The 12,709-nt window shown below is 42.2% G+C and overlaps 1 protein-coding gene across 1 annotated transcript in view; it reads left to right on the top strand.

Moving 5' to 3' along the window:
• The window catches only part of DHX57 (DExH-box helicase 57), a gene marked incomplete in the record, with an annotated part of 57,144 nt that overhangs the window by 34,556 nt on the left and 9,879 nt on the right, over window positions 1–12,709 (top strand). Inside the window, 7 exon segments of the mRNA XM_027773004.1 lie at window positions 393–566; window positions 1,229–1,429; window positions 3,668–3,944; window positions 8,255–8,350; window positions 8,443–8,526; window positions 10,164–10,298; window positions 11,765–11,839. Of these exon segments, the coding sequence (XP_027628805.1) occupies window positions 393–566; window positions 1,229–1,429; window positions 3,668–3,944; window positions 8,255–8,350; window positions 8,443–8,526; window positions 10,164–10,298; window positions 11,765–11,839 (1,042 nt within the window).

The raw sequence follows: 12,709 nt of genomic DNA, 5'->3' as shown, positions 1-12,709 counted from the left end.
GAAAGTGAGAAATCACTCCCCAGAAGGGATGGCCACACTGCAGTCCATTCTCCATTCTCCCCCTTGACATTTGGGGTCTGACACACACACACCTGGCCTGTTCTTCAAGCCATCAGGTCCAGGACTTGAATCGGCCATGTGGGAACCAGCTGCCTTAACCACGATGCCACTAGCAGGCCCACTGCAAGGCTTTTACTTCCTACAACTGAGTTTATATTTTGTGAGTGGCAAAAAAACCCTTCCCATTTAGAGGAGCTGAACCTTGAAGACAAATTGTAGAGAAGCTGCTGATACTTAGAGTCATGTGATTACTTTAAATAGAAACTTACTCACAGGAAGCCAGTTTCAGTGGTTTGTGCTAGAATCCTTAAGGTGCCTTTATTTCCTTTCAGATGTGTTATTCACCCACTTCATTCGTCTTTATCCAGTGAAGAGCAGCAGGCTGTGTTTGTAAAACCTCCTATAGGTGTAACTAAGATCATAATTTCCACCAACATTGCTGAGACATCTATAACCATTGATGATGTCGTCTATGTCATCGATTCTGGAAAGATGAAAGAAAAGAGGTATTCTCGGGGACCAGCAGGTGGCGTGGTGGTTAAGGTGCTGGACACTCCCACATGGCTGACCACGGTTCGAGTCCTGGACCTGGTGGCTTGCTTTCTTACTTGCTTCTCTCCCTCTCTCTCTCTGGTCAAATTAAAATGAAGGAATGAAGGAATGAATAAATAAATAAAATATTTAAAAAAAAAAAGAAAAGAAAAGAGGTATTCTCTTGGTGATGTAAGAGGGGCTAAGCATGCTTCAGTTAGAGTATCCAACTATCAATGGCTGCTGCTGGTAGGCTACATAGATTACTGTCTGAGAAAGTACGTTATGAAAGCTGTATGTGGATGCGTCAGTGATTCAAAGCCAAGACCATGCATCTTAAAGTCAGTAGGATATTTAAGGTTGTACCTTGGAAGGAGTGGATTACTTTTCTTTTTGTGTGTATGATTTTTACTTGTGCCTGGGTGAAAAAGAGTTGAAAGAAGGAACTAGAAGTGGTGGTACTTGATACCATTGAAATCAGCACTAGCAGTTCCCACCAGGGACTTGCCTATCCCAGAGCACACAGAGCACCATGTCCTACAGAGTGAGGTGGTTCACCTGTTCTGTGCATGCCAAGTAGTACTGGCCATGTTTTTGTAAATGATAACTCTAGTTCATATTTTCTCTTTCTTTATAGATATGATGCCAGTAAGGGAATGGAAAGTCTAGAGGATACTTTTGTATCTCAAGCCAATGCTCTACAAAGGAAAGGTCGAGCAGGCCGTGTTGCATCTGGGGTCTGCTTCCATTTGTTCACCAGCCATCACTATAATCACCAGCTCTTAAAGCAGCAGCTCCCAGAAATCCAAAGAGTGCCGTTGGAACAGCTGTGTCTAAGGTTATTTGTGTTCTATTTCCAGGAGGTCTAAATGTTTCTCACCCTGTTTAAATTCCATGTTTGATTCTCCTACAAGATGTTTTGCTAACAGTGGACACAGGGAACAAATTCATTGGCAAAGAAAGAGCTCTTTTGTGTTGCTTTACCATTTTTAAAATTTTCCACACATGAAGCCCTTTTACACTGCGGAGCATGACCCTAACATAGAGCTCAAGAATACATTTGTTGAGTTAGGAAAATAATCTAACTTAGCAAGGAATTTCTGCTCGGTGCAATACCAATGTCATCTCAGTAAAAATCTGTAGCCTCATTCTCAGAGCAAAGTGAACAAATCTTAAAACATTATTGGGACCAGCAGTTAGCATAATGGCTATGTCACTGGACTCCCACGTAGTCGACCACGGTTTGAGTCCTGGACCCAATGGCTTAAACTCATGCCGGGCACGTGTGCGTGCGTGTCCAAGATCCCGAGAGGAGAATGGTGGAGAAGGGATTGCGGCATGGCCATCCCCCCTGGGGGGTGATTTCTCGCTTTCTGTCTCTCTGTCTTTCTGGCGAGCGCACGTGCCCTATAGCAAAAACCTCTCAAATAATAATAATAATAATAACATTATTTACCTGATGAGCAAATATAAAATAGGATTTAATGGACAAATGGTCAAACTCAGTGTTACTGAGGCTAAGGAATATTTGATTCGAACTTTCTGAAAATTTGCTTGGCAACATATAAGAACTCTAAAACTACCCTTTGACTAAGTCATTTACTTTGAGGAGTATGCCCATTAAAAAAAGAGGAGGGGAGAATTACTTTTACAAAGTCATTAGAGCTCTTCATTTTTATGGCAGGTGAATTTCAAAAGCTTTCCATTTGCCTAGCCTTGGGTTTAGCACTAGGGATACCATAGAACTTGAGAACGTGACCTGCTTTCAGTGTCTGTGGCCTGGTGCCAGCATCTGGCAATGGTCCATGTAGAAGGCCTCACGTGACAACAGGGCAAGAGCCTGTGTCAGAGAGCGAGAGAGGGCCGCTTTTGTAACAACCCATTACCCCCATTTAACCATGAATGGATTAAACTGGTCATAAGGATGGAACCTTCACAGCCTAATCATCTTTTATTCAGCCTCACCTTTTTTCTTTTAAATCATTTATTTAATTTTATTCAATTTGATCAGAGAAAGACAAAGAGAGAGGGAGAATGATAGTAAGAAGGTAAGCCATTAGGTCCAGGACTCAAACCATGGTCGGCAATGTGGGTGTCCAGTGCCTCAACCACCACACCACCTGCTGGCCCCAGCCTCACCTCTTAATACTGTTACAATGATAATTAAGTTTTGTTTTGTTTTTAGTTTTTCCTATGGGCATCGCATAGGATCCAGCCTTCCTAACCTCTACATGAGAGAGCGAGAGTGAGGGAAAGTGAAAAGTCATCCCTAGAGGGGATGGCCACACTACAGTCCCTTCTCCATTGTCCTCTTGGGTTTTGGGACACACATGCACAGGTGCCTGGCATGTTTTTTCAAGCCACTGTGTCCAGGACTTGAATCAGGCAATCTAGCCATCTTAACCACCATGCCACCGGCTGGCCCCAGTAATTATGTTTTAACATGAGTTTTGGTGGGCACATTCAAAACATTGTAATAGCTGTGGATCTCATTATCATTTTTCACTCATCTGTTGATAGACATTTAATTTTTTTAAATCACTAATTCATTTTCTCCTGAATCCACTGTTAGAGAAAGAAGCATTTTGAAATTTTATACAGAGACTCTTACTCTAAATATGAATAAGTTTCAGAATTTGAAAATGTTTCTGTAATTTAGTGCTCAGAATACTAGAAGACACAAAAGATTTGCGTTTAGGGACCAGCAGGTGGCATGGTAGTTAAAGTACTAGATTCCCACATGGCTGACTCTACGGTTCAAGTTCCATACCTGGCGGTCTGAAAATCATGCTGGGCGTGTGTGCATACATGCCTAAAATCCTGAGAAGAGAAAGGAGGAGAAGGGAATGCAGCATGGTCATCCCCTGAGGGAGTGAGTCTCACTTTCTCTCTCACTCTCTCTCTGGTGAGCACATGCCCCCACTATGACAAAAAAGAAAAAAGAAATTATATTTAAACTTGCATTCTGTGACTTATAAAAGCATATAACTGAAATTATCCTCCATCAAGAGAAGAGTTATTCTTCCATATCATTCCATAAGAAATGAAATTGACCACTGTTTGTGTCCTTTTTCAGAATTAAAATTTTGGAGATGTTTAGCACTCATAACCTCCAGTCTGTGTTTTCTCGGCTCATTGAACCTCCACACGCCGATTCTCTTCGTGCCTCAAAGATACGATTACGAGACTTGGGGGCGTTAACTCCAGATGAAAAATTGACCCCGCTAGGGTATCACTTGGCCTCTCTGCCTGTGGATGTGAGAATCGGCAAGCTGATGCTGTTTGGGTCTATCTTCCGCTGTTTGGACCCTGCTCTCACCATTGCTGCCAGTCTGGCCTTCAAGTCTCCTTTTGTAAGTAAACGTTCATCCAAACTGGACTTTCTGCATCAGGTCTCTAAGGGGAATGTGCAGGCCACCCTAGTCTGATTCCTCATTAACAGGAAATACCTGAAACTGGGTGACTTAAGAAAATAGAGGTTTGTTCAGCTAGGGTTTAGAGATCCAAGGGGCAGAGCCCTGCTCCGGGGCAGGTTTTCTGGCTATGTCACAGCATGATGGTGGGCGTGAGAGTGTGGTCTGCATCCCATGTGTATCTGTCCCATTCCCTCTCCTTATCACCCCACCACTGGGCCCCTACCTTAATGGCTTAACTTCTTATCTCACCCCAAAGACCCCACCTTTCAACATCATAACCAGATTAAGAGTTTCTTTTAATTAATAACTCTTTATTTTTTTTTATAGAGAGATTTTTTTTTGCTATAGAGCATGTGCGCTCTCCGGAGAGAGAGACAGAAAGTGAGAAATCATCCCCCGAAGGGATGGGGGAGGCCATGGCACAATCCCTTCTCCTCCATTCTCCTCTTGGGATTTTGGGCACACATGCACATGCACCTGGCATGAGTTTAAAGCCACCACATCTGGAACTTGAACCATGGTGGACCACATGGGAGTCCAGCAATGTAACCATTACACCATCTACTGGTCCCTATTATTATTTTTTACTTTGGGCAGAGAGAGATAGAGTGAGAAAGCAAGCCTCCAGGTCCAGGGGTTTAAACGTGGTAAGCCATGTGGGAGTCCACTGCCCCAACCACTGTGCCACTTGCTGGTCTCAAGTTGTTTGTTTGTTTTAATATTTATTTGTTGTGATTTTTGAGCCTCTAGGTTCAGGACTTGAACTGTAGTCGGCCATATGGGAATCCAGCACTTCAACCATCATGCCACCTTCCAGCCTCCATATTTTACCCTGTTGATGCTGTTTCCATGGCTCAATACATGAAAGTGGGGGTATGGGTCATCAGACTATAGCAGGAGTGTCAGGGGCTGTATGAGCGCCCTAAAAATCTGTTCATGAGTGTGTCAGGTGTGAATTTTTCAGAGCTACATAGAGTAAGTTTGGAAGTATTTCTTCCCTTCTATTTTTCAGAAGTTTGTTGGGACCAGCAGTTAGCGTAATGGCTATGTCACTGGACTCCCACGTAGTCGGCCACGGTTCATGTCCAGACCCGGTGGCTTAAAACTCATGCTGGGGAAAAAAAAAAACTCACGCTGGGCACTTGTTCATGCGTGCCCAAGATCCCGAGAGGAGAATGGAGGAGAAGGGATTGCGGCGTGGCCATCCCCCTGTGGGGGTGATTTCTCGCTTTCTTCTCTCTGTCGAGTGCACACACCCTATATAAAAAATTACTCTCTTAAAAAAAGAAAAAGTTTTATGGAATTTATTGGTAGTCATCTGGGTTTATGATTTTAGGTGGGGTTTTTATTTTATGGGTGATTTTTTAATTTTGTTTTTAGCTACTAACTCATTTTCTTCACTTATTATAGGTCTGTTCCAATTTCTTTGGGAGCCAGTTTCATCATTAGTTTGTGTATTTTAGAAATTTGTCTATTTCATTTAAGTTACCAAATTTATTGACCTTTACAGCCTTTGTTAATTCTGTAAGGTTGGTGGGTAATGTCTCCTCTTTTCTGATTCTAGAACTTTGAGCTTTCTCTTTTTCTTGATTAACCTAGCTAAAGTTTTACCAATTTTGTTGTTCTTTCAGATTACAAACTTGTGGGTTGATTTCTCTCAATTGTTTTTATATTCTCTATTTTAGTAATGTCTGTTCCTTATTATACCTTTCTTCTGCTTCCTTTAAGTTTAGTTTACTCTCACTACTTTCTTAAATTGGAAGATTAGGTTATTGTTTGAGATTTTTCTTTTTTAATATATGCATTTACAGCTATTACTTTTCCTTTAAGGACTATTTTAGCTGCATCCCATACATTTTAATATGTTGTGTCTTCATTTTTTTGTTGTTCTTTTTTTTTTTTTTTTTGGAGAGATTTTCACTGTAGGGCGCATGCGCTCGCCAGACAGACAGAGAGAGACATAGAGACAGAAAGCAAGAAATCACCCCCCGGGGGGATGGTCACGCTGCAATCCCTTCTCCTCCATTCTCCTCTCGGGATCTTGGGCACGCACGCACACGCGCCCGGCGTGAGTTTTAAGCCACCGGGTCCGGGACACGAACCGCGGTCGACTACGTGGGAGTCCAGCTACATAGCCATTACGCTAACTGCTGGTTCCCATGTCTTCATTTTCACTCATCTCAAAAGGATTTTCTGATTTTTGTTCTTATTTCTTTTGTGGTTCCTTGGTTACTTAGGCATGTCTTGTTTAATGTCCATATAGCGTAGGTTCTCTAATTTTTTGTAGTTGTTACTGATTTCTAATTTTAGCCCATTGTGGTCAGAAACCATGGTTTGTATTTTCAGTTCTTTAAAACTTTTGAATTTTGTTTTATTGTCAAACATATAGTCTGTCCAGGAGAGTAGTCCATGAACACTTCAGGAGAGTGGATATTCTGCTGTTGTTGGGGGAAGTATCAATCTGCCTTAATTTTTGCCATAGCTTTTCTTATATAGATAGAAAAACAGATGGATGTAGTAATTTTCTTCAGTTTTAATGTTACACTTCATAGAATTGTAAACTCAAAGGCCTGCAGAAAAACCTAGTTCAACCCCTCATTTAACAGTAGATGAGGTGACATGGTGGTTAGGGTGCTGGACTCCCACATGGCTGACCGTGGTTCAGGCCTTAGGCTTAGCAGCTTGCTTTCTCTTCCATACTCTCTGATGAGTGCACATACCCTATAGCAGATTAAATTAATAATAATAATGATGATAAGTAAAAAAATAATTTAAAAAACAATAAATGATAAAACCAAGGACCAGAAGAGTTAATATAACTTGCTCAGGGACACAGTATCAGCATTGAGACCAGGACCCCCAATTCCTATTTTTAAAATCATCTAAATCAATGTCTCACTGATTATTTTCTTTTATTAGACTACTCATGAGAAATGTTGATGTCATCCTTATCCAAAACTGAGCACCTGTTCTTTGCCAGGCTCTACGTACTAATTTTCCAGTTGTAATCCTTTTCCTCCTAAAAAAGGAAGGAAGTAAAATTCTACATTCAGTGAAAAATAAAATCCTGTTGCTCTTGTGTTAGTTATGAAGTTACTCAGCTACACACACACACACACACACACACACACAAAGTGTATTTGATTTTAAATAATTTTTTATTGCCAGAGGGTATGTGTGCTCACCAGAGAGAAAGAATGTATGCAAACACCCAACGGTGGGCTGTGGTCATGCTCCAATCCTTTTTCCTCCATTTTTCCTTTCCATGAGAATTTTGATCATACACACACATGTGCCTGGCATGTTTTTCAAGCACCTGGGGCTGGGATTTGAACTGTGGTCAGCCATGTGGGATCTGGCTCCAAACGCACAATGCTCAACCAGTGTGCTATGGGGCTGGCCCTAACATTATTCTCAGTGCTATTGTAGCTAGGGCCTTGGTTTAACTTGTTATGAAGAACTACTGCAGCTCATGCTGATGTCTTTAGAGCCTAAGAAAGCAAAGGAACATCCCTGGGTTATAAATTAGTACGTGTGGGGTGAGGGCACCGTGACAATTAGATTTCCTGCTCATTTTACAAATGTGCAGGGCAAAGGAAAACCTTTTGTAAATATTATTTTAAAAACAGGAGGAAAACATCAGCTGTAGATGTAGAAGTGGAGGGGATTTTAAATATCAAATATGAGCAAGAATCTGTAAAATAAAGATAACACAGAGATAACAAGGTTTTAGATTTTGTATAGCATTTAGAGTGAATGGCTCTTTGGTGACTGTTACCACTTGGAAATAAGAGACCCAGCAGAGCTTATTTGGGGTGAGCAGATGAACTTAACAGGACAGATGAGACCATTAGCCGCAGGCACTGCCATAACATATGCCTTTAGCCGGCTAAGCCACTGACGACACTGTTCCACACAGACACTTCCCAGGACCCCTGGCTTCGGCAATAGAGGAGTGCCGTTAGAAATCTCAGATAAAATCTGTCCTTCAGGGGCCAGCAGGTGGCATGATGGCTAAGGTGCTGGACTTCCACATGGCCAACTGGTCTAGTTTCCTGGACCTGGCAACTTGCTTTCTCAATTTTCTTCTCTCTCTCTCTCTCTCTCTCTCTTCCACCTGCCCCCATCTCTCTCTCTCTTTCTCTGGACAGCACACATCCCCTATAACAAATATAATAATAAATAAAATTAAATAATTCTTTTAAAAAATTAAAAGATGTCCTTCAAACCTGATTTTCCTCATTTAGGTGTCTCCCTGGGATAAAAAAGAAGAAGCTAACCAGAAAAGGCTGGAATTTGCATTCGCAAACAGTGATTATCTGGCCCTCCTACGAGCATATAAGGCAAGTGTGTAACCGAAGGCAGCAGCCTAGGATTGTCCCATAGTTGGCACTAACAACACAGTAAGCTCATTTCGGTTTTCTCCACAATTTAGGGATGGCAGCTAAGTACAAAAGAAGGGGCGCGTATGAGTTACAATTACTGCAGACAGAACTTCCTGTCGGGAAGAGTTCTCCAGGTGAGTATTATCTGTGGAAGTGTGTTTTCTTCACTTTCCGTTGTGGTAGCTCACCCGAATGTTGCAACCTCAACTCACTTATCCTGTTTTGACCTTGAAAATGTTATTTCTGGAATATGCTTGGCTTTACCAGCTGCGTAAAAGGGATTCCTGAACTGTGACATCAGGCCTTCTATGGTGAGCCTTCCAGAAACTGACCTGTTTTTCTTTTCTTTGGTGAACTTGTGTTTAGGATAGGGTATTATATAGATACTCTAAAGATTATAGATAGCCTTTGGAAGTCAGTCTTGTCAATAACCAAACCAGGCATTCCTAACCTGAATACATAAACCCCTGAAAGTATATACAACATTTATGCTTACACTTTCGTGCATTATTCTGGAGAAAGATCATAGATAATAATAAATTTTTTTTTTTTCTGAGAGAGATGTTTAGCTATAGGGCACGTGCACTCACTAGAGAGACAGAGAGACAGAAAGTGAGAAATCACCCCCCAGGGGGGATGGCCACACCACAATCCCTTCTTTTCTATTCTCCTCTTGGGATTTTGGACACACACACACACACCCACACACACACACACACACACACGTGCCTGGCATGAGTCTTATGCCACCGGGTCCTGGACTTGAACCCAGGTTGACTGCATAGGAGTCCAGCATCCCAACCACTATGTCCATCTGCTGGCCAATCATAGCTTTCATTAGATTCTCAAAGGGTCTGTGACCATCGCTAAGCTTTCCATCCTTTCCCTAAAACCAAAGAACTAATACTGATCCAGATTTTCTTTGTTAATTTTTCTCATGTCCATCAGAACCTACTATGTGTCAATAATGCGTTTATAAGAAAGGGAAAGGTTATTATCGTCTAAGGAACTCCTGGGTGTATTTGCTGTGTTATCCATGTTTACTTGGGACACTCCTAGAACATACTCTGTTGTCATCCAGAGACAATGGTGCTGCTTGGCTCTCAGTGCCTTGGTTATCATGGTCCCCTTCTCTGTGGTCGTATAGGCAGCTCACATTCAAACAGAAGCCACAAGAGAAAGAGGCTTGCACTTTTCTTTCTCAGACTGGTACACATCTATAAAATGGAGTGTCTAAATGTAAACTGCTTGCTAACACCCCTATTCCTAGGAAAAGATGTGAGCCAACGAAAGCACAGGTAGGAGAAAGAGGGAACGTTTTGCCGTGTTCTGTTGAGAGAGAACACTAACCACTCCAGGCACGGGTGGAGCTGAGAGGACTCAAGTAGAAATGCACATAGGGAGAACTAGACGGTAGACAGTACGACAGCACTTAGTATTGGGGTTCTAAGCAAAATTAGCAACATAAATTGCTGTCCTGAGAATTTCTGGGAAAGTCAGACCTACCCAAAATCCAATGAAAATGTTGACTAGTGTAATATAAAGTTAAATAAATAATCCTTGTTGTCTGCAGTTTTTGAATTTCTCTGTAACTTTCTGCCTGCCAGTTTCGTGTAAGTGAAAACCACCTTTTTGGAAATGAGCAGTCAAGGTAATCTTCATACCTGTGCGATGAATCCACATGCGCCTCATTGCAGTCCACTGAGGCAGTACTTTCTGGTAGTCACGATGTGTCGATGCCCTTGCTTAAAGATTTTTCCACTTCTTTCAGGAAATGGCCAGCCTCAAGCGACAATTCACTGAATTGTTGTCAGATATAGGGTTTGTAAAGGAAGGACTCAGGGCGAGGGAAATTGAGAAAAGAGCCCAAGGAGGAGATGGTGTCTTAGATGCCACAGGAGAAGAGGTAAAGAATGTGCAATTCGTTTTTATTTCTCTTTAATTAATTAGCTCATGACTGTGACATTAACTTGAGAACACTTATAGACTCTTTCACTTAAGGCTCGTGAGCAGTGGCTTAGTGGCGGTCTTGATTTTCTTCTTGCTACAAGTGTCGGCTAAGAACAGGAGGGTTTTTCTGTTTATAGTTGCTATTTTTTTTAATTTCACACTGGCTCTTGATAAATTCTTAAGAGGTTGGATAGCCTTCCTGGTAATGTTTTCTCAAATCAGGCCACCTTTTTCTTTTTTAGAGAGAGATTTTTGCTATAGGACATGTACACTTGCCAGAGAAACAGAGACACAGAAACTGAGAAACCCCCACGGGGGGGGAGGGTGGCCACGTCACAATCCCTTCTCCTCCACTCTCCTTGGATTTGGGGGATGCACCCATATGCGTCCAGCATGAGTTTTAAGTCACCAGGTCTGGGACTCAAACCATGGTCACTATGTGAGAGTCCAGTAGTGTAACCATTATGCCATCTGCTAGTCCCGAGGCCAGCTTTTTCTTTTTTTTTTTCTTCTTTTTGGAGAGATTTTTGCCATAGGGCGTGTGCGCTCGCCAGACAGACAGAGAGAGACAGAGAGACAGAAAGCAGGAAATCACCCCCCAGGGGGGATGGCCATGCCGCAATCCCTTCTCCTCTATTCTCCTCTTGGGATCTTGGGCACGCACGCACGCACGTGTGCCCGTCGTGAGTTTAAGCCACCGGGTCCAGGACTCGAACTGCAGTCGACTACGTGGGAGTCCAGTGACATAGCCATTACGCTAACTGCTGGTCCTGAGGCCAGCTTTTTCTTAATCAAGGACTGTGTTTTTTATTTATTTTTTTTTTAATTGTGCCAGAGACTGTGTATGCTCCCTGGAGAGAGACAGAGCAAGAAAGAGAGAGAGAGAAAAAAAGTGCCCCCCATGGGCATGGTCATACCATAATCTCTTCTCTATTTCTCCCTCCTTTCAGGATTTGGGGCACACATGCACCTGGCATGGCACATGCACCCCCACATATTTCTCAAGCTGTCAGGTCCAGGACTCGAACCGTGCAGTCAGCCCTGTGGGATCTAGCTGCCTTAACCACCAGGCCATAGGCTGGCCTGGTGCCCCTCTGTTCTGCGTGCAATTAGTACTCTGTGGAGACTCAGAACATCTTGTAAACCAGAATCTTTTCTCCCACAGACCCTTAGGAACCCTGGCTTTGAACTGCTTTGCAGAAATCTAGCTCCTTAAAGTGGGTTCTAGGTGACTGTTTCAATAGATTTATTTTTTACACAGAAAGAAACATTGTTCCTGGCAAAGAGATAGAAATTAGGAGCCTTTTTTGGCCTTGTTTGAGATAGAGAGCAAATGAAATGTAATGGTGAATTGCAGACAGAAATAGCCATGTTACTTGGTAAATGACTTACAAGATTAGTAATCCTGCATTTCTCTCATAGGCAAACTCAAACGCCGAGAACCCCAAGCTGATATCTGCAATGTTGTGTGCTGCTCTGTATCCAAATGTAGTGCAGGTAACAAAACATTTTTCCCAGGTCCTGGGTCCTCCCATTTTTTGTTTGATTTGTAGCCAAAGGATGTAAGTTAAGATGTGCATATGGAGTAGGAGGGAAGATGTGCATATCAGTCATCTTAAAGGGATACACATATATACCAAATTGCCTTTTAAACTTCTTTACATTTTCAATCCTCCAAATCTGCTTAAATACATCATTCAAGAACACACTAATTGTATAAAACCCAGGTGCCTTTTTAATCCTCTGATATGATATTCCAGAAATTAAAATAGATATCAGTGTTACTCTGCCAATGATGTGCCATGATTTCTCTTATGCTTTTCACTCTGGACTAAAATTAGGTAAGAACAAATCACATGTGCTATGCATCAGGACCTGTGGCCAGCCCCCTGGAAACCCTACCCAAGTGTGCTCGTGGACTTTAACCTGAGCTCTGATTACCCAACCTTCCCAAGGGACCATTTCAAACTTAGAAGGAATTTGAATTTGGGAGAGTACTGATTGTTATTTTTTTAGAATCATTTTCTTTAACTCTATTTATTTATTTATTTTAATTTGACCAGAGGGACAGAGTAAGGGGGGGAGAGGGGAGTGAGAAAGCAAGCTGCCAGGCCCAGGACTTTAACCACAGTCAGCCATGTAAGGGTCCAGCATCTTTAACCTCCTGTCGGCCCCCAGTATTGAGCTTTTTTAAGGCCATAACTTTTTTGTTAGATATGTAGTTAATAACTAATGGTTAACTTATGGTTCATTTTCTGCTTAGCACCTGTATGCTTTTCAAATCATTTGGATATAAGTTTACCAGTTTTGATATTACACTGTGGTTATGTTTGGTATTACCATTGGGAAGGCTGTGCAAAGGGCCTA

This window comes from Tupaia chinensis, unplaced genomic scaffold, assembly GCF_000334495.1.
Source record: "Tupaia chinensis unplaced genomic scaffold, TupChi_1.0 Scaffold000317_1, whole genome shotgun sequence".
Classification (NCBI taxonomy): Eukaryota; Metazoa; Chordata; class Mammalia; order Scandentia; family Tupaiidae; genus Tupaia; species Tupaia belangeri.
Note: the sequence above shows the minus strand (reverse complement) of the source record. Positions and strands in the feature narration are given on the sequence as shown.